Source organism: Molothrus aeneus, chromosome 21 (genome assembly GCF_037042795.1).
Source record: "Molothrus aeneus isolate 106 chromosome 21, BPBGC_Maene_1.0, whole genome shotgun sequence".
Taxonomy (NCBI): Eukaryota; Metazoa; Chordata; class Aves; order Passeriformes; family Icteridae; genus Molothrus; species Molothrus aeneus.
In genome coordinates, this window is record NC_089666.1 from 5,072,986 (window position 1) to 5,091,287 (window position 18,302).

Genomic DNA, 18,302 nt, shown 5'->3' on the forward strand with positions numbered 1-18,302 from the left:
CGAGGTGCTGCCCAACCAGTGCCGAGCACAGGGGAACAATCCCTGCCCTGCTCCTGCTGGCCACACCATTCCTGAGCCAGGCCAGGAGCCACTGGCCTTCTTGGTCACCGGGCTCATGTCCAGCTGCTGCCCATCAGTGTCCACAGGTCCCTTTCTGCCTGTCACTCTGTCCCCAGTCTGCAGCCCTGCAGGGGCTGTTGTGGCCAAAGTGCAGGACCTGGCACTTGGACTTGTTAAACCTCATAGCCCTGGATCTTTCCCATCTATCCAGCATGCCCAGGTCCCTCTGCAGATCCATCCCTCCCTTCAGCAGATCCACACTCACACTGGTGTCATTCTGTTCCCACAAAGCATCCCCAAAACATCCCCCTTTCTCCTCCCATGGCCTCTTTCCCCCATTAATTTCCTCAGGGGAAAGCTCTGCTTGCTTTCCCCCATCCCAGGCTGTCTCAGCTCTTGCTCACTCAGGAGCACAACCATGCTCACAGTCAGCCACGTTCAGTGGTCAGCAGGAGATGTGGGGTGGGTGGGGACAGCTGTGACAGGGATGGTGGGACAGCTGTGACAGAGGTAATGGGACAGCTGTGACAGTGGGACAGCTGTGTCAGTGATGGGACAGCTGTGACAGTGGGACAGCTGTGACAGTGGTGGGACAGCTGTGACAGTGGGACAGCTGTGACAGTGGTGGGACAGCTGTGACAGGGATGGTGGGACAGCTGTGACAGAGGTAATGGGACAGCTGTGACAGAGGTAATGGGACAGCTGTGACAGTGGGACAGCTGTGACAGGGATGGTGGGACAGCTGTGACAGGGGTGGTGGAGCTTGGAAGGGTGCTCAGCACCCAGGGGCAAGGAGTCATTTCAGAGCTTCTTTCTCTCTAATTCTGGCTGTTCACAGGCTGTGACCCTGGCTATTACGGGGATGGCTGCAAGAAGAAGTGCAGCTGCTCTCCAGGAGTGCCCTGTGACCCTGTCACTGGCGAGTGTCACACGGAGTGTCCCCCAGGCTACCACGGCCAGCACTGTGACCAAGGTAAGGCAGGGCCCTGCAGGGCAGCTCTCTGTGGGCTGGAAACTCCCCTGTCCTCAGCATTCTGCTTCACAAAACGACACAAAAGCACTTCCAGATTCCCCTGAGAGGCCCAGCCCAATGCAGAGACTTCAGGGGACACAGGAGCTGCCATCCACAGGTCTCTGTGAGATGCTGCTGCCTCGTGAAAGAGGGAGAGAGAATTCCATGTATAAAATGAGCCTGATTCAGAAAAGGAGAACAAGGTCTCTCTTCACCCTGCCACTGGACACCTCTCTGTGGGTAGATGGAGGTGATTTTCCCCTTTCCCTGGCCTTGATGTCTTTTCCCTTCCAGGCAATCCCTGCCCAGCACAACATTATCACATTTTCTGCTCTGTTCTCTATTTTTTGTTGAAACTCTGTTTAATCTGCAAGTGCAAAGGAGTATTTTACCTTTAATTTACATGAGGATTCAAACTTCTGCCTCTGTATGAACCTCCTAGAGCAGTTTTGTGCTCTACCCATGCAGGGCCAGTCGATGGGATGGTGACTGAACTGCCCAGCTCAGTGTATATTTAACTGTGTCCAGCACTCAGGCTCTGAGGGTGCAGGTTTCAAGATCCTGGGGGTGGTTTGTGTGCCAGAGAGCTTCACTTTGGGCAGACAAAGGTGCTTTGAGAGAACCTAAAGGCAGTGAGTCATTGGCCCGAGGTGATGATTACAAAATATGAACACAGTGTTTGGAAAAGAATAAGTTCTGCCAACCACAGAGCTGAGTGGCGACTGAAAAGTCAACCCACTCCTGCTCTTGTGGGGCTGGGGGGCCTCCTGAACCCAATTCAGCTGGTTAGGACCTGCAGAAAATGCAAAAAGTTGGACACTTGGAGACAGACTGCAGCAGCAGAAGATGCTGCATGGGGAGGTTGGAAGTGGCCAGCATCTGGATTTGGATTGGAGCATCCCAGGAGTTTCTGATGTTTAGCCAAGCACTGCTTCACCCCAGCCCAGAAGCTGCAACCATCAGCCTCATTATCTGCCAGCAAAGGGTCGTGGTGCAGAGCCCCATCTCTGACAGAGCAAGAGCTGCAGAAAGCAGCAAAAATCCCAATGCAATTGCTGCCACAGTGCTGGAAGGAGAGGTGGGAGCAGCTCCTGCAGGGTCTGAGAGCCCTGAGCCCCTTTGGGGGGATGCTGTGGCCCCTGGAGCCCCTGGAGCCTTTTCAGGCTGGGTGCTCCCGCTCAGGATATTTTTAAAAAGGGTAAGAAAGGAGCTGAAGGCTGTAGGGGGGAGTCACAGGAAATAACACAAATATTTGTATAGAAATAGTAGGCTCTTGGCTGTTGTTCGGATCTGGAAATTATTAAAGGGTGAAGACAAACATCTGCCATCAATTAGCAAAGGGGAGGAATAACAAAAACTCCACTGTGTCGCTGGAAACGGAGGCGCTGCGTTTCCTCCGCGGTTTGTCAGTGCCCGTGTGTTCCCCTCTGCTGAAGCTGCTCAGAACATTGGCTTTGCTGAGCCTGGAGCTCTCCCGGGGGACTCAGAGAGGATTTAGGGATCCTGGCTCTGGGGGCCTCAGTTTGCATGTCACCAGCTCGTTGCTGAATTGTGGCACGGGGTGCAAAGATCAAAGCGAGCTGGGATCAGCAGAACCACGCTGGCATCCAGAGCAGAGGGTGGGAAAAGTGGATTATTCCTCCTGTGCATGAGGATGTTCCTTCTTTCCATCTGTGTCCTGCTGCAAACCTGGCTGCTTCTTAAAATCCTGGTGCTCAGATCCTGGAGGCGTTCAGCCAGGGAGGTAAAAACCCTCAGAGCACCTTGGAAAAGCCAAGGGGTGTTTTGGTGTGGGGCTGTGACCCTGGTGCTCTGCACCCCAGCCCACAGACAGCAGGGTGGCTTGGGCAGAGCCCTTGTCCAAAGACTGGAGATCAGTTTGGCCTCAGTTTTTGGGGATGTGAGTGGTCACTCTTGCATGAAGAAATGTTGACACACAAAACACAGAAGTAACAGGCAGACAGGTCAGGTGGTGGTGGCAATGCTGGAGGTGACCAGAGTTGCTCACAGAGGGGCCACACCCAGGCTCACAGAATCACTAATGTTGGAAAAGACCTCCAAGATCACCAAGTCCAACCTCTGAGCAAACACCACCATGCCCACTAAACCACGAGCACAGGTGGGAACCCCAAATAGACCCAGAGGCTCCTTCAGCCTGCAGGGCCAGGTTGGTAAAATGCTCTTGGGCATCTTGGGGGGGATGTTCTGACCCTGCTGTTCTCCCACAGAGTGCCCTGAGGGGACATTTGGGCCAGGCTGTCAGCATTCCTGTGCCTGTGGAGAGGCATCCTGTGACAGGAGCACGGGGCAGTGCCACTGCCCACCTGGCTGGACAGGACACGACTGTGCCCAAGGTGAGCACGGGCAGCAGAGCAAACCCTCAGGGATTTCAGTGTGGAGGGAGGGATTTAGGTGTAGAGCTGTTGCTTTTCTTTTACTAAAACTCATTCTGAAAATACCCAGTGCAGTTAGAATAATCTTGTGGAAAATTGCAGCTTTTGATTGTGAGTCTTAACACAATGGAAAAGGTGAAGATGTTTTTTGTTGCTGCAGTCCTCAGTGTAGGAGAGGAACCTTTCTTTATTGATGCATGCTTTTAATTGCCTTCATCAGATTACTCTTTAACTGCTGGAAAACTAGAGAGTCTGAAATGGAAAGCTTTTGCATGATTGTGCAGTATTGCAGCAGCTGGAAGGTATTAGTCACATAGAGATGTCCTGCTCCTAAGAGTTTGGCTGAGCAACGAAACTACGTGTGCACAGTGCTTACCATACATTTCAAGCTGCCTTTTTTCTAGGCCCTGGAGCAGCTTAGGACCAGTTGGAGAAGGATTCTTGCCCTGGTTTTAGCAGTTTAGCCTTTTGCTCCTTCTTTGCAACTCCCAGTGGGTTCCAGAGCAGTGACTGATGTGCTGTCCATGGTGTGACAGCAGCTGTGGAGCCCCTGTGCCAGCAGCACCATTTCCCACTGAGGAGCCCTTGGAGCTCCCTGCAAGTGGCTGCAAATCCAAAATTGGCATGAAAATGCTGGAGTGAGCTCAGAATACCACTTAGAGAATGCCTGTGGAGCAGGCAGGGCCAGGCTGTGCTGCGAACAAAATCCGCGTCTCGCATGAGCCCAGCGCTGCTGGCCAGAGGGAGCCCAAAAGGTCTCACATTTCCCTCTGCCACCTCAGCTCTGATCTCTGTGCTCTTTGTTCTCTGTCTGCTCACGCTCCAGCCTGCCCTGAGGGTCTCTGGGGGCCGGGCTGCCAGGAGATCTGCCCTGACTGTGCCAACAACGGCAGCTGTGACCGCGCCACCGGAGCCTGTGTGTGCCCACCTGGGTACACTGGGCAGCGCTGCCAGGATGGTGAGTGGGGCTGGGTGGGCAGGATGGTGAGGGCAGGATGGGGAGTGCAGGCTGGGATGTGCAGGATGGTGAGTGCAGGATGGGGAGTGCAGGCTGGGATGGACAGGATGGTGAGTGCAGGATGGTGAGTGCAGGATGGGGAGTGCAGGATGGTGAGGGCAGGATGGGGAGTGCGGGATGGGGAGTGCAGGCTGGGATGTGCAGGCTGGGATGCACAGGATGGTGAGTGCAGGCTGGGATGGACAGGATGGTGAGGGCAGGCTGGGATGTGCAGGATGGTGAGTGCAGGATGGGGAGTGCAGGCTGGGGAGTGCAGGATGGTGAGTGCAGGATGGTGAGTGCAGGCTGGGATGGACAGGATGGTGAGTACAGGCTGGGATGGACAGGATGGTGAGTGCAGGATGGGGAGCGAGGGATGGTGAGTGCAGGCTGGGATGTGCAGGATGGTGAGTGCAGGATGGGGAGTGTGGGATGGGGGTACAGGCTGGGATGTGCAGGCTGGGATGCACAGGATGGTGAGTGCGGGATGGTGAGTGAGGCTGAGATGTGCAGGATGCTGAGGGCAGGCTCATCTCCACTGGGAATGGGGGTATCTCAGCTGAGCTGGAGCATCTGCTGGAGCATCCAGTGACCCACCAGGCAGTGCCACGCTCAGCACCGTGCACATCTCTGTTCCCTCACTCATTGTGGTGCAACGTGGGGACTTCAAAGTCCCTCTAGCCCCATCTCCACTGTAGTAACTTCTGCAGCAGGAGAAAAGCAGGCAGAATGCTGAGCCCCTTGTCCCGTTCAGCACTGCACTCGGGGTGTGAGAGCTGTGTCAGAGCTCTGCCGAAGCACTGCGGTACCCGGCAGCTCTGCCCAGGGCTGGGATTCCAGCAGCCACCTGCAGTCCCTGCCTGTTTCCCTTGGCAGTGTGTCCGCCCGGCTGGTTCGGCCCCGCCTGCCAGCTGAGCTGCAGCTGTGGCAACGAGGGACATTGCCATCCTGTGACGGGGACGTGCAGCTGCCCGCCCGGCTGGACGGGGCACCACTGCCAGAGAGGTACAGCACCTGTGCTCTGCCACCCTGGCCCGTGCCAAGCTGTGCTGCCATTGCTCCATTCTTGTTTTCATGCAGGAAATCCCTGGCAAATTTCCTGCCTCTGCCAGGGAAACCTCTCTGAAATCCTTTTGGTTTCTTGGCTGTGTCTGTCTGGTGCTGGCAGTGCCTCTGGTCTCTCTGCTGTCTCTCTGGTCTTCATGGGCTGAGCAATGAAACTGCATGTGCACAGTGCTTACCATACATTTCAAGCTGCCTTTTTTCCAGGCCCTGGAGCAGCTTGGAAAATGATTCTTGCCTTGGTTTTAGCAGTTTAGCCTTTTTCTCCTTCTGGGAGCCACTCTCTCCTCAACCACTCTGGCCCGTGCCAAGCTGTGCTGCCATCGCTCCATTCCCACCTTCATGCAGGAAATCCCTGTCAGATTTCCTGCCTCTGCCAGGGAAATCTCTCTGAAATCCTTTTGGTTTCTTGGCTGTGTCTGTCTGGTGCTGGCAGTGCCTCTGGCCTCTCTGCAGATGCGTTTGTCCCTGTGCCCAAAGGACGCTGTGCCTGCTGGTGAAGGCAGCGCTGTGCCCATGCCATGCTCTCTGGCACACACCAGTGATGGGCTCCTGCTGTGTTTTTCCAGCCTGTGACCTGGGGCGTTGGGGCCCTGACTGTGCCCACGCCTGCAACTGCAGCAACGGCGACGGCAGCTGCAGCGCCGAGAGCGGGCAGTGCCTGTGTGAGGCCGGCTACACGGGCACCCACTGTGAGCAGAGTGAGTGCTGCCCCTGCCCTCCCACCCTCCAGAGCCTGCAGGGCTCCAGGGAAAGGCACTGCTCCAGCCCAGTCCCCTTCCCTGGCTGTGATGCTGATCCAGTGCCCAGGGTGATGTGGGTAGGTGACGGTGTTCACAGGGGTCTGATGTTGAGGGAAGAGATGAGGATCTGACTCCATGTTTCAGAAGGCTTGGTTTATTATTTTATGATATATATTACATTAAAACGATACTAAAAGAATAGAAGAAAGGATTTCTTCAGAAGGCTGGCTAAGAATAGAAAAAGAAGGAATGAATAACAAAGGTTTGTGGCTCGGACTCTCTGTCCGAGCCAGCTGGGCTGTGATTGGCAATTAATTAGAAACATCCACATGAGACCAATCCCAGATGCACCTGTTGCATTCCACAGCAGCAGATAATCAATGTTTACATTCTGTTCCTGAGGCCTCTCAGCTTCTCAGGAGGAAAAATCCTAAGGAAAGGCTTTTTCATAAAATGTGTGATGTGGGTACACACCTGTAAGGGGCACAACCCACTGGTTGTGGGTTCAGCTGCCAGATATTTTGATTCCATTCAGAATCCAAGCTTCTGCCTTAGGATAGCTCCTCTGGGAACCAGGAAGGGACAGACTGCTCAGTCTCCTTTCTTTCAGAGTGCCCAGAAGGGTGGTTTGGGCTGAGCTGTCGGCACCAGTGCCAGTGTGACAACGGAGCCACCTGTGACCATGTCAGTGGGGCCTGTACCTGCAGCCCAGGCTGGCGAGGAACCTTCTGTGAGCACGGTGAGTAGCTGGCCCTGGGCACCAGGCCTCCACCCCAGCAGGTTTGTGCTCCCTGTCTGACTTTGTCATCCCGTCACAGCAAAGAGAATTCCTCAGGATGGCCATGGGGGAGCAGCAAGACTGCAAGCTGCTCCCCTCTGGTTTTATTTCTGGAGGGAAAAGGTTAAGGGGAGAAAGAAAGACTATGAAAATGTAGATAATAGGTGACCCAGTGGTTGCACAGCTGTGACCATGTTCACAGGGGTCTGAGGATGAGGGAAGAGACGAGGATCTGACTCCATGTTTCAGAAGGCTTGATTTATTATTTTATGATATGTATTATATTAAAACTGTACTAAAAGAATAGAAGAAAGGATTTCATCAGAAGGCTGGCTAAGAATAGAAAAGAAGGAATGAATAACAAAAGCTTGTGTCTTGGACAGAGAGTCCGAGCCAGCTGGGCTGTGATTGGCCATTAATTAGAAACAACCACATGAGCCCAATCCCAGATGCACCTGTTGCATTCCACAGCAGCAGATAACCATTGTTTACATTTTGTTCCTGAGGCCTCTCAGCTTCTCAGGAGAAAAGAAAAATCTTAAAGAAAAGATTTTTTCATAAAAGGTGTCTGTGACACTCAGCTGCTGTGGTCACCTGAGTGTGTCCCTGTTGCACACAGGGTCTTGGAGGAGGCTCTCTCCAGCTCCCCCAGCAGCCTCTCCGTGGTCAGGAACATGAAGCCATCACTCTCCTGATCCACCACTGCCCTCTCCTGTACCTGGAATGTCCACAGTGGACTTGCATCCAATATCTGCTGCCCTCAGCAGCACTGTCACACCGCTGCAGCCACAAAGGCCACCAAGGGGCAGGCACCTTTTCCCACTGGGAGGGCTCCAGCTCTGCATTCTGTGTGGATTTTTCCTTTGTTTTCCACAGCCTGCCCTGATGGATTTTATGGACTGGAGTGTCGACAAGCCTGTGACTGCCTGAATGGTGCCCACTGTGACCCTGTGACAGGACAGTGCCAGTGTCCCCCGGGCTGGACTGGTGCCCGCTGTGCCCAGGGTGGGTGTCTGTGCCCAGGACAGGTCTCTGTGCCCAGGACAGGTCTCTGTGGGAGGTGCCAACCCTGCTCTCCATGGGCACTCTGGAGCCAGGGCTGTCTCTGCTGCCAGGTCATAGGAACCAGAGTTCTGGGTTGTTCATTCCCCATTTGTGATTTTCTCTGTGTGGAATTTAATTTTGGTTCTGGGGGGCTCTGCCTGAGCGTTTATGGTTGGATGCAATGAAGGCTTGGGCATCCAGCAAAAATACTTCAAAATAATGAAGGATGTAACACTGGTGGTAGCAGTGTCTGCTTGGATGTCTCATTATTGCCCTGTAACACCACGAAACCCCCTCCCAGAGCAGCCAACACCCCTGACACGTCCCCTCCCACCCCTCGGGAGGGTTGGCAGGAGCCTGGCTGCTGTAATTCCCACCCAGTGCCCAGCACTGCTGCCTGCTCTGCTTCCCTGCAGCCTGCCCGGAGAACAGCTACGGCCAGAACTGCAGCCACACCTGCCAGTGCTTCAACAACGCCACCTGCAGCCACGTCAGCGGCCGCTGCCTCTGCCCCGAGGGGTGGACGGGACCCTCGTGCCAGCAAGGTAACCCTTCCCCAGCAAGGTAACCCTTCCCACACCACCTCTACCCCAGCAAGGTAACCCTTCCACACCACCTACTTCCCCAGCAAAGTAACCCTTCCCACTCCGCCTCTACCCCAGCAAGGTAACCCTTCCCCAGCAAGGTAACCCTTCCACACCACCTCTACCCCTACAATGTAATGCTTCCCACACCTACTTCTTCCCCAGCAAGGTAATCCTTCCATACCACCTACTTCCCCAGCAAGGGAACCCTTCCCACATCACCTCTACCCCAACAAGGGAACCCTTCCCACTCCACCTCTTCCCCAGCAAGGTAACCCTTTCCATAGCCCCTCTACCCCAGCAAGGTAACCCTTCCACAGCACCTGCTTCTCCTGCCAGCAAGGGAACCCTTCCCACAGCACTTTCCCCAGCAAGGGAACCCTTCCACACCACCTCTACTCTAGCAAGGTAACCCTTCCCACACCACCTTCCCCAGCAAGGTAACCCTTCCACACCACCTTCCCCAGCAAGGTAACCCTTCCCACACCTCCTGCTTCCCCCATTAAGGTGACCCTTCCCACACCACCTCTACCCCAGCAAGGTGACCCTTCCCACAGCACCTGCTTCCCCCATTAAGGTGACCCTTCCCACACCACCTCCACCCCAGCAATGTAACCCTCCCCACACCTCCTGCTTTCCCTGCCAGCACGGGGAGGAATGCCACTCCTAGGGTGGCCAGAACGCTGCTGGCCTCTTACCTGAGCAGGTGACACACCCAAAGTTGTCATTGCATCAAAATCAGTGTTGCTGTGTATCAGACCATCCACCCACTGCTCTGTCAGCATGGCAGAAGCCTCCAGAGCTGTGTCCTGACAGGGATGTCTGTCCTGTTTGTCCCTCAGCCTGCCCGGTGGGGTTTTATGGGAAGAACTGCCAGCAGCGCTGCCTGTGCCACAACGGTGGCACCTGCGACCCGGCCACGGGGAGCTGCGCTTGTCCTGCAGGCTGGACGGGGCTGGCCTGTGAGCTGGGTGAGGAGACAGCTGGGGAACAGCTCTGGGGCAGACAGGGCGTGCTTTGGAATGCTTTCCTGCCCCTTTTCAGCTTCCTTTTTCTACCTCTGTCGTGGTCAGGATTCACTTTTGTGAATAGTTTGCGTTCAGGCTTAGATGTTTATTATTTATCAATGTTGCAGTCTCACAGCAGTGAGTTCTGCAGTCTTTCACTAACAAGGCACAAAATGGCCAACTATCTCTTGTTACAAGGTCTTTTAAGGCTAAACTATCCAATTAAGAAAGGACACCTAAATTATTTTCACTTTTAACCCAATAACTGATCACTGAGAGTCTGCAATGAGGACTTTTCTGCCTGGTTACAAAAGCCCACCCAAACCCATGGAGAAGAAGGAAGAAGGTGGTAAAGAAGGAGGACCAGCCTCCACCCTAAAACTTCCATCTTTCTCCATATATATCACTATATTCTAAAACCCTAAACTCTAAGTTTTCCACCCTGTGATATTACACACTTCTAATCAACTCCACACCCGTAATCCCAGTTCTATCAATTTTGGAAGCCTTCCCCACGGCCTCAGGTCAGATGCAGTGTTGTCTTGGGAGTCTGTCAGTACAGAAAGTCTGTAATTCTCAGCATTTTAGAGCATCTCAGAGCTCCACCAGTTTTCCTGTGGAGGTTGGAGGTGACGTGCGAGGGGTCGGGGCGCTCGGTCCTTGCTGTGGGTGTGGGGATCTGGCAGGGTGGGAACCAGGGCAGTGCCTCACCCTGTCCCCTGCCAGCCTGTGCCCAGGGCCAGCACGGCCTGGAGTGCCAGCAGAGCTGTGAGTGCCAGCACGGGGGGCTCTGTGACCGCCGCACCGGGCACTGCCTCTGCCAGCCCGGCTGGACCGGTGACAAGTGTGACACAGGTGAGTGGGGCTGATCTGGGCATCGTGGCTCTGCCAGCACCTGGTGCTGCACAGGGAGGGTCTGGGGGCTTAAGCAAAGACAGAAAATTCAGGTTTCAGCAAGCAGGGAGCTGGTGGTGCTGTGGTTTTGGCTGTGCCCCTGTTTTGCTGTGCCCTTCCTCCTCCCATCGAATCACAGAGGGGTTTGGGTGGGAAGGGGCCTTAAAGATCATCCAGTTCCACCCCAGCTGGTTCCTGTTGTCTGAGGGCTGTCCTGAAAGTGCTGGTGCACACCCAGAGCAGCCTCCTTCTCCTCCTACTATATTCTAAAACCCCAAACTCTAAGTTTTCCACCCTGTGATGTTATACACTTCCAGTCAACTCCACACCCATAATCCCAGTGCTATCAATCGATTTTGGAAGCTTCTCCACAGCCTCAGGTCAAATGCAGTGCTCTCCTGGGAGTCAGTACAGAAAGTCTAAAATTCCAGACTCTCAGTTTTCCACCCTGTGGGGGGAGGATGGGATTCCCAAAGGCACAGACCTCCAGGCATCAGTGCAAGAGCACGGGCTGCAAGCAGGGATGAAGGCAGGGCAGCAACCCAGCATGGTGAAACTAAAATACCAAGGGCCTTCCTCTGCCAGGTTATTTTAAGTCTAACAGTGGATTGTCCCTTTCCACTCTTCCTTCAGTGTGTCCTTGTATCACACTGACCCTCAGGGCCTGGCTTTGGTGCCAAGCCCCAGCAGACCATGGCATCTGTCCCTTGGTGGCTCCATGTGTCCTTAGATGTGGCACACACCCTGGCTGTGGGAAATGGGCTTGTAAAGAATTCTTAAAGGTTATTTCTAATTCAATCTCTCTCTCAACTATTGATAATAGAATAAAATCTTTTAAAACACCTCTCAATTAGGAAAAAGCTGAGAAAAACAACACCTGGCAATCTCCTTCTCATCAGAAAGGGTTTGAAAAGGCTCTTGGCCTTCAGAGCAGGGGACCTCATCAGGTATCAGCACGCCAAGCAGAGATCCACAAGCTCCTTCCCTTCTGGGGTCATGGCACCTCAGCTTGGCACATCCTTAAATCAGGGTGTGAAGTCCAGTGGCAGCACTTGGCAGCTGCCACAAGGGAGCTGCCACCAGAGCCTCAGCTGCCACCAGCCACTCTCAGGTTTCCTGCTGGGGATGTTTTTCCCTTCAGGAGGCTGTAAACAGCTCTGCTGGCAGCCGAGGCTTGGCCTCACAAATCACCTCACTGGGTCCTGCCACATCCTGAGGGACAGTGTCCCCTCCCAGCATTGTCACTTGCTCCCAGAACCCCACACAGCCTCAGCAGCATGGGGCACCAGGCAATCTAAAGCACTGCCAATATATAATATATAATATATAATATATAATATATAATATATAATATATAATATATAATATATAATATATAATATATAATATATAATATATAATAATGATATATTATTATATTATATAATGTATTATACAATTATATATAATTATAATATATTATATAAATTAATATATAATATAATACAATATATAGTAATATAATAATATAATAATGTAATAATATATTATTAATATATTATAATTTCTTCCAATATAAATTAATGAAGAAACCCATCCAAAAGGTAGACATTATGTTGTTGGGTTTTTTTTAAAAAAAAGAACCAAGCTAGGGTCCTGTCAGCTCCCCATGTCTGTATTTCAACCTGCCTGTGTGTGCACAGAAGACAGACATAATCAGCTGTGGAACTACTGGGAAAAAGCCCCCAAAAGTCACTTTCTTTTGTGCAACTTGCTCTCTCTGCTGTGCTTTTATCCCTGAAGCTTGTCCGGAGGGGCTGTTTGGGGCACGCTGTGAGGAGCCCTGTGACTGTGGGGACAATGTCTCGTGCCACCACGTCACCGGTGCCTGTGACTGCCCCCGGGGCTGGAGGGGCCGGCGCTGTGAGAAAGGTGAGCAGCACCCCTGGGTGAGGGAAACCCAGGGAAACATCAGCTGCTCCAGAGCCTGGGAGGAGGGACACTTCATTTTGCATGAGAATTACAAGTTGTGGCAAAATGTTTTGAGGCTGTGAGACAAGGCGCTGCTGGGCTGGTTGGGCAATGGGGCAGGAGCCCCTTGGAGGAGGCTCTGATGCCTTCCAGGCATTAGCAGCAACTTAAATCCAGGCAGAATGTCCATTTTCAGCTTCCCTTTTCTTCTGTTGGGGTCAGATTGAAGGCACTTGAGACAGCGGTTCATGTTCAGACTCAGGTGTTTATTATTTATCAATGTTAACTCACAGCAGTGAGTTCTGCAGTTCTTCATTAACAAGCCACAAAATGGCCAACTGTCTTTCATTACAAGGTCTTTTAGGGCTAAACTATTCAATGAAGAAATGAAACCTAAATGATTTTCACTTTTAACCCAATAACTAATCACTCAAAATCTGCAATGTGGACTTTTCTGTCTAATTACAAAACACCACCCAAACCCATGGAGAAGAAGGTGAAAAAGGAGGAGCAGCCTCCACCCTAAAACCTCCATCTTCCTCCATATTTATTACCATATTCTAAAACCCCAAACTCTAAGTTTGCCACCATGTAATATCACACAATTCTAACCAACTCCACACCCATAATCTCAGTGCTATCAATCAATTTTGGAAGCCTTCTCCATGGCCTCAGGTCAAACGCAGTTTTCTCTTGGGGGGGTCAGCACAGAAAGTCTCAAACTCTCCAGAACTCCAACAGCAGCAGACTCACGTCCCACTGTTTGCTTTCCCACAGCCTGCCTGCCAGGTTTCTTTGGGAAGGACTGTGCCAGTCGCTGTGGCTGTCCCCTGGGAGTGCCCTGTCACCACGTCACCGGCCAGTGCGGCTGCCCGCCAGGACTGACCGGCTCTGGATGTGAAAAACGTACGGAGATGGGAATGATCCTCCTGCAGGCCCTGGGAATGGGCTGGGCCAAGCAATTCCTACAGAAAATAGAAGGGAAAAAAGAAAGATAAATGTTGGGGAAGATGAAACAGGAAAGCCTTATAAAGCCTGGCAAAAGATTTTGAGAATATAGAAACTATAAGTGAGATTGAAATGAAAGCAAGCTTTGAGATCCCTCAGTTACTGAACAATGGGAAAACAATGGCGTGGCCGGCTGAAGGTGATTCCCTTTTGATGGAACAACACCCTCTGCTTGCAGGCAGCTCCAAGGGTCAGAGCAGACCCTACCAGCCTAGCAAAAGAAGTCCAAAGAGGAGTTTTTAAAGTTTAAAATGTAGCACAGTATAGTAATGTAGTGATTCTTATAAGCTATATAAAAATGCTATAAAATTTGTATATTGTACTAGATTAGTTAGTCAAAATCAGAATATTTAACACAGATGATTTATTGTATTTTAATGAGAACTTCGCTCTCTTAGCTCTTAGCTCTTGCCTTTTACTCTCTTACCCCTTTTACTCTCTCACCCTCTCATCCTCTCTACCCCTCTCCTCTCTCAGCCCTGCCCTGAGCTGTGGCTGGCAGCTCCCAGCAGGGCCCTGCACCCAGGCCCTTTGCAATAAACCCCAAGTTCCACGACCTAACTTCATAAATCTCTCATCTCCATCCCTCCCAACCGTGCTACCCCCCAACGCTCTTACAGATAAACGAGGAAAAACAGCCCTGGAGCAGAGCTGTGCCAAGGAGCAACTCCCAGGCTGGCAGCTGAGTGCATGCCTGTGGAATGTTAGCAAGGCAGAGGGAGCCAAGTGGGAAATCAGAGCTGGGTATTTAGCCAGAGGATTAGCAATAAATCACTATTAAAATGAGCTCCTGTGGGTAGGAGCAAGTCTGGAAGAGACAGAGGTGTGTGAGCACGTTCTTTACGCAGAGGACAGTGCTGGATTTGCCGTGTCTGTGTGTGCAGCTTGCAGAAATGTGAGGGCAGGAAGGGCTGGCACAGCTAAAGGCATTTAATGCCTTTAAGTACTTGCTTTTCCTTTCAATCCAAGTATTTCCTGGAGTGAATGAACCCTTTGCATGCGAGTCCCTTTGCTTTTTGGGTGGCGTAGAATTTTACTGCCATAAAAGGCTCTCTAAATCCTGGCTTAAAATAAAATGTTTTTAATAAAAGCCTTGCAGAGAGGGGTGGGATGGCCCCTGAGCCACCTTGGTGCCCTGTCTCCTCACAGCCTGCCTGCCAGGGACCTTCGGGGAGGGCTGTGCTCAGATCTGCCAGTGCCCCGGAGCCACCCAGGAATGTCACCCTGTCACCGGGGCCTGTGTCTGTCCCCCTGGCTTCCACGGTCCTGCCTGCCAGCTGGGTGAGTCCTGCTCTGCTCCCACTGCATCCCCTGTGCTGGCGGTGCCAGCCTGAAATCCCAGTGCCATGAGGGATGTGTGTGAGTTGAGTCCTGGGTTCTTTGGGGCTGGCACAGACAGAGCTCTCTGCCTCCTCCTGGGTGAAACATCCATGCACATCCCACCTGGTGGATATCCCTGGGCTGTCTGGACCTTCTCCCTGTGTTTGTAGCCGCTGTTTTTGTCTCCTCAGAGTGCTCCCCGGGCTGGTACGGCCGGGACTGCGAGCGGCGGTGCCGGTGCAGGAACGGGGGACGCTGCGACAGCGCCACGGGGATGTGCCACTGCCCCGCGGGGTTCATCGGGGCTGACTGCGCCATCGGTGAGCTCTGCTCCAGCCACGGGGGCTGGCAAAGCAGGGGAGCCTCCTCAGGGGGGGGCTGAGGGGTGGCAGAGGCAGATCTTGCCCGCAGAAAGGCTGCTGGCCCTACAGGGATGAGCAGCAGAGCAAGGACTGACCCCTGGGAAAAGCTCCCTCTGTCCTTTGTCCACCTGTGCTGGCAGCAGTGCCCTGAGCTCTGCTCCAGCCACAGGGGCTGGGAAAGCAGGGGAGCCTCCTCAGGGGGGGCTGAGGGGTGGCAGAGGCAGATCTTGCCTGCAGAAAAACCCTGCAGGGATAAGGAGCAGAACAAGGACTGACCCCTGGGAAAACATCCCTGTGTCCTTTGTCAGCAGTGCCTTGCCCTGTGTCCCAGGGCAGGAGCCTGCAGGTGACACTTGTGACGGTGTTCACAGGGGTCCAAGGATGAGAGAAGAGATGAGGATCTGACTCCATGTTTCAGAAGGCTTGATTTATTATTTTATGATATGTATTATATTAAAACTGTACTAAAAGAATAGAAGAAAGGATTTCATCAGAAGGCTAGCTAAGAATAGAAAAAGAAGGAATGATAACAAAAGTTTGTGTCTGGGACAGAGAGTCCGAGCCAGCTGGGCTGTGATTGGCCATTAATTAGAAACATCCAACATGGGCCAATCACAGATCCACCTGTTGCATCCCACAGCAGCAGATAATCAATGTTTACATTTTGTTCCTGAGGCCTCTCAGCTTCTCAGGAGGAAAAATCCTAAGGAAAGGATTTTTCATAAAAGATGCCTGTGACAGTTTGCTGTCTGCCTTAGCCACTGAAATGCTTTTCTGCTCTGTTTATTTGATGATAAAGTGATTTCTCCTGACACACCATGCTGCATTGCTGTACAGCCATGGCTGGGCAGGGCTTGGAGCAGCCTGGCTTAGTGAGAGGTGTCCCCACAGCAAAGGGGTTGGAAACAGATGATCTTAAAGCTCTTTTCCAACCCAAACCATTCCATGATCCTCTGGCACAGCAGGGCAGGGCTGGAGCCTCCTTCTCATCCCATCACTCAGCTCCAGTGCTGTGCAGAACTTTCCCTGTCCCACCTCCCACCTCCCCAGCCCTGCTTTGGCCTGATGGAGTTTTTCCTCCCTCCAGGATGCCCCGCTGGTCGCTACGGCCAGGACTGTGCAGGGCTGTGTCCCTGTGGGGCCGGCGTCCCCTGTCACCCTGTCACTGGAGACTGCGTGTGCCCTCCGGGCAGAGCTGGCCCCACGTGTGAGCAAGGCAAGTGCTGTGCATCAGGGCTGTCGGGCTGGGAAAGGTGCTGGGCAGGAGAGGATTTCCTTGCCCTGAGATCTCTGCTCGTGCTCCCTGTGCCTGAGGTGGGGTTCGCAGGATGAGGGAAGAGATGAGAATCTTGATTGCATGTTTCAGAAGGCTGATTTATCATCTATATTTTATTTTATATAATATAAAATATAATATGATAGATACATATAATAAATGTTTAATTAATTAATTATTTAGTTAGTTATTTATTCATTTACTATTATTTATTTATAATATTATATATTATATATTAAATAGATGTTTTATTTATTTATTTATTATTAATTTATTATTATTTAGTTATTTATTTGTACATTTATTTATTAGCTAATTTATTCATTATTTATTATTAATTAATTAATTTACATTTAATACTCTGCTGGTTTGATTTGTGGTATATTGGTGATTTGTTAATAATGTATGGATGTAAGCTTGCGTTGTAGAAGGAGGACCCTGGTTACTCATTCTGGCATTAATTCTCTTATTTTATATATATATATATAATGATATATATAATATTTTATAATTTTATTATATATTTTATAATTTTATTATATATATCATTATATATATAATGATATATATAATATTTTATAATTTTATTATATATATTATATTAAAATAAAATGATATATTAAAACTATACTAAAAGAATAGAAGAAAGGATTTCATCAGAGGGCTGGAAAGGAATAGAAAGGAATGGAATGATAATAAAATCTTGTGACTGACCAGAGAGTCCGAGCCAGCTGGGCTGTGATTGGCCATTAATTAGAAACATCCACATGAGCCCGATCCCAGATGCACCTGTTGCATTCCACAGCAGCAGATAACCATTGGTTACATTTCATTTCTGAGGCCTCTCAGCTTCTCGGGAGAAAAAGATCCTAAGGAAAGGATTTTTCATAAAATGTGTCCGTGACTCTGTGCCCACCACCGCTGCTCCTCTGCCCCCGCAGGATGTGAGAAGCATCACTACGGGCCGGGCTGCCAGCAGCGCTGCTCCTGCCGCAACGGGGGCCTCTGCCACCCCGCCGATGGCTCCTGCTCCTGCGCCCCAGGCTGGACGGGAAAATCCTGCGAATTAGGTAATTAACCCTGTCTGATTGTGGAGCTCACACCCCGGGTCCACTTTCTGTCACCCCACCCGTGGCAGCCCTGCCTTAGCCCAGCCCTCCGAGGTGCAGCTGTGGGGATGCTGAGCAGTTCTGCCCGCTCCTGTGCCCTTAAATCGGATTCGCAAATCCTGCGAATTAGGTAACCCTGGCCCGGATCCTGTCTGATTGTGGAGCTCACACCGCGTGTCCACTTTCTGTCACCCCACCCATGGCAGCCCTGCCTCAGCCCAGCTCTCTGGAGCGGGGCTGTGGGGATGCTGAGCAGCTCTGCTGCTCCCTCTGCCTGCAAATCTGATTCGCAAATCCCGCAAATTAGGTAACCCTGGCCCGGATCCTGTCTGATTGTGGAGCTCACACGACGTGTCCACTTTCTGTCACCCCACCCGTGGCAGCCCTGCCTCAGCCCAGCCTTCCTAAGCTCAGCTGTGGGGATGCTGAGCAGTTCTTCCACTCCTCTGCCCACAGAATGCCCTCCAGGAAGCTTCGGTGCCGCCTGCCAGCTGCGCTGCCCCTGCCTGCACAACGCCACCTGCCACCCGGCCACCGGCACCTGCCGCTGTCCCCTCGGCCACTACGGGCCCCTGTGCGAGCACAGTGAGTGTTGGGCACCGAGCAAACCCCGTGGGGCTGAACGCGGGGCTTGGAGCGCCGGGGACAATTCGGGCACAATTTGGGCACAAGTCAGGCGCAAGTCAGGCACAAGTCGGGCACA

General features: G+C 52.0%; 1 protein-coding gene across 1 annotated transcript in view; it reads left to right on the forward strand.

Annotated features, from left to right (window-relative positions):
* MEGF6 (multiple EGF like domains 6) overlaps nucleotides 1–18,302 on the forward strand; it is a 99,136-nt gene that overhangs the window by 77,380 nt on the left and 3,454 nt on the right. The window contains exons 16-32 of the mRNA XM_066564131.1: nucleotides 899–1,033; nucleotides 3,301–3,426; nucleotides 4,292–4,423; nucleotides 5,339–5,467; nucleotides 6,094–6,225; nucleotides 6,878–7,006; nucleotides 7,922–8,050; nucleotides 8,506–8,634; nucleotides 9,516–9,644; nucleotides 10,407–10,535; nucleotides 12,357–12,485; nucleotides 13,302–13,430; nucleotides 14,682–14,813; nucleotides 15,044–15,172; nucleotides 16,302–16,430; nucleotides 17,432–17,560; nucleotides 18,056–18,184. Of these exons, the coding sequence (XP_066420228.1) occupies nucleotides 899–1,033; nucleotides 3,301–3,426; nucleotides 4,292–4,423; nucleotides 5,339–5,467; nucleotides 6,094–6,225; nucleotides 6,878–7,006; nucleotides 7,922–8,050; nucleotides 8,506–8,634; nucleotides 9,516–9,644; nucleotides 10,407–10,535; nucleotides 12,357–12,485; nucleotides 13,302–13,430; nucleotides 14,682–14,813; nucleotides 15,044–15,172; nucleotides 16,302–16,430; nucleotides 17,432–17,560; nucleotides 18,056–18,184 (2,205 nt within the window). The remainder of the gene's footprint in view (nucleotides 1–898; nucleotides 1,034–3,300; nucleotides 3,427–4,291; nucleotides 4,424–5,338; nucleotides 5,468–6,093; nucleotides 6,226–6,877; nucleotides 7,007–7,921; nucleotides 8,051–8,505; nucleotides 8,635–9,515; nucleotides 9,645–10,406; nucleotides 10,536–12,356; nucleotides 12,486–13,301; nucleotides 13,431–14,681; nucleotides 14,814–15,043; nucleotides 15,173–16,301; nucleotides 16,431–17,431; nucleotides 17,561–18,055; nucleotides 18,185–18,302) is intronic.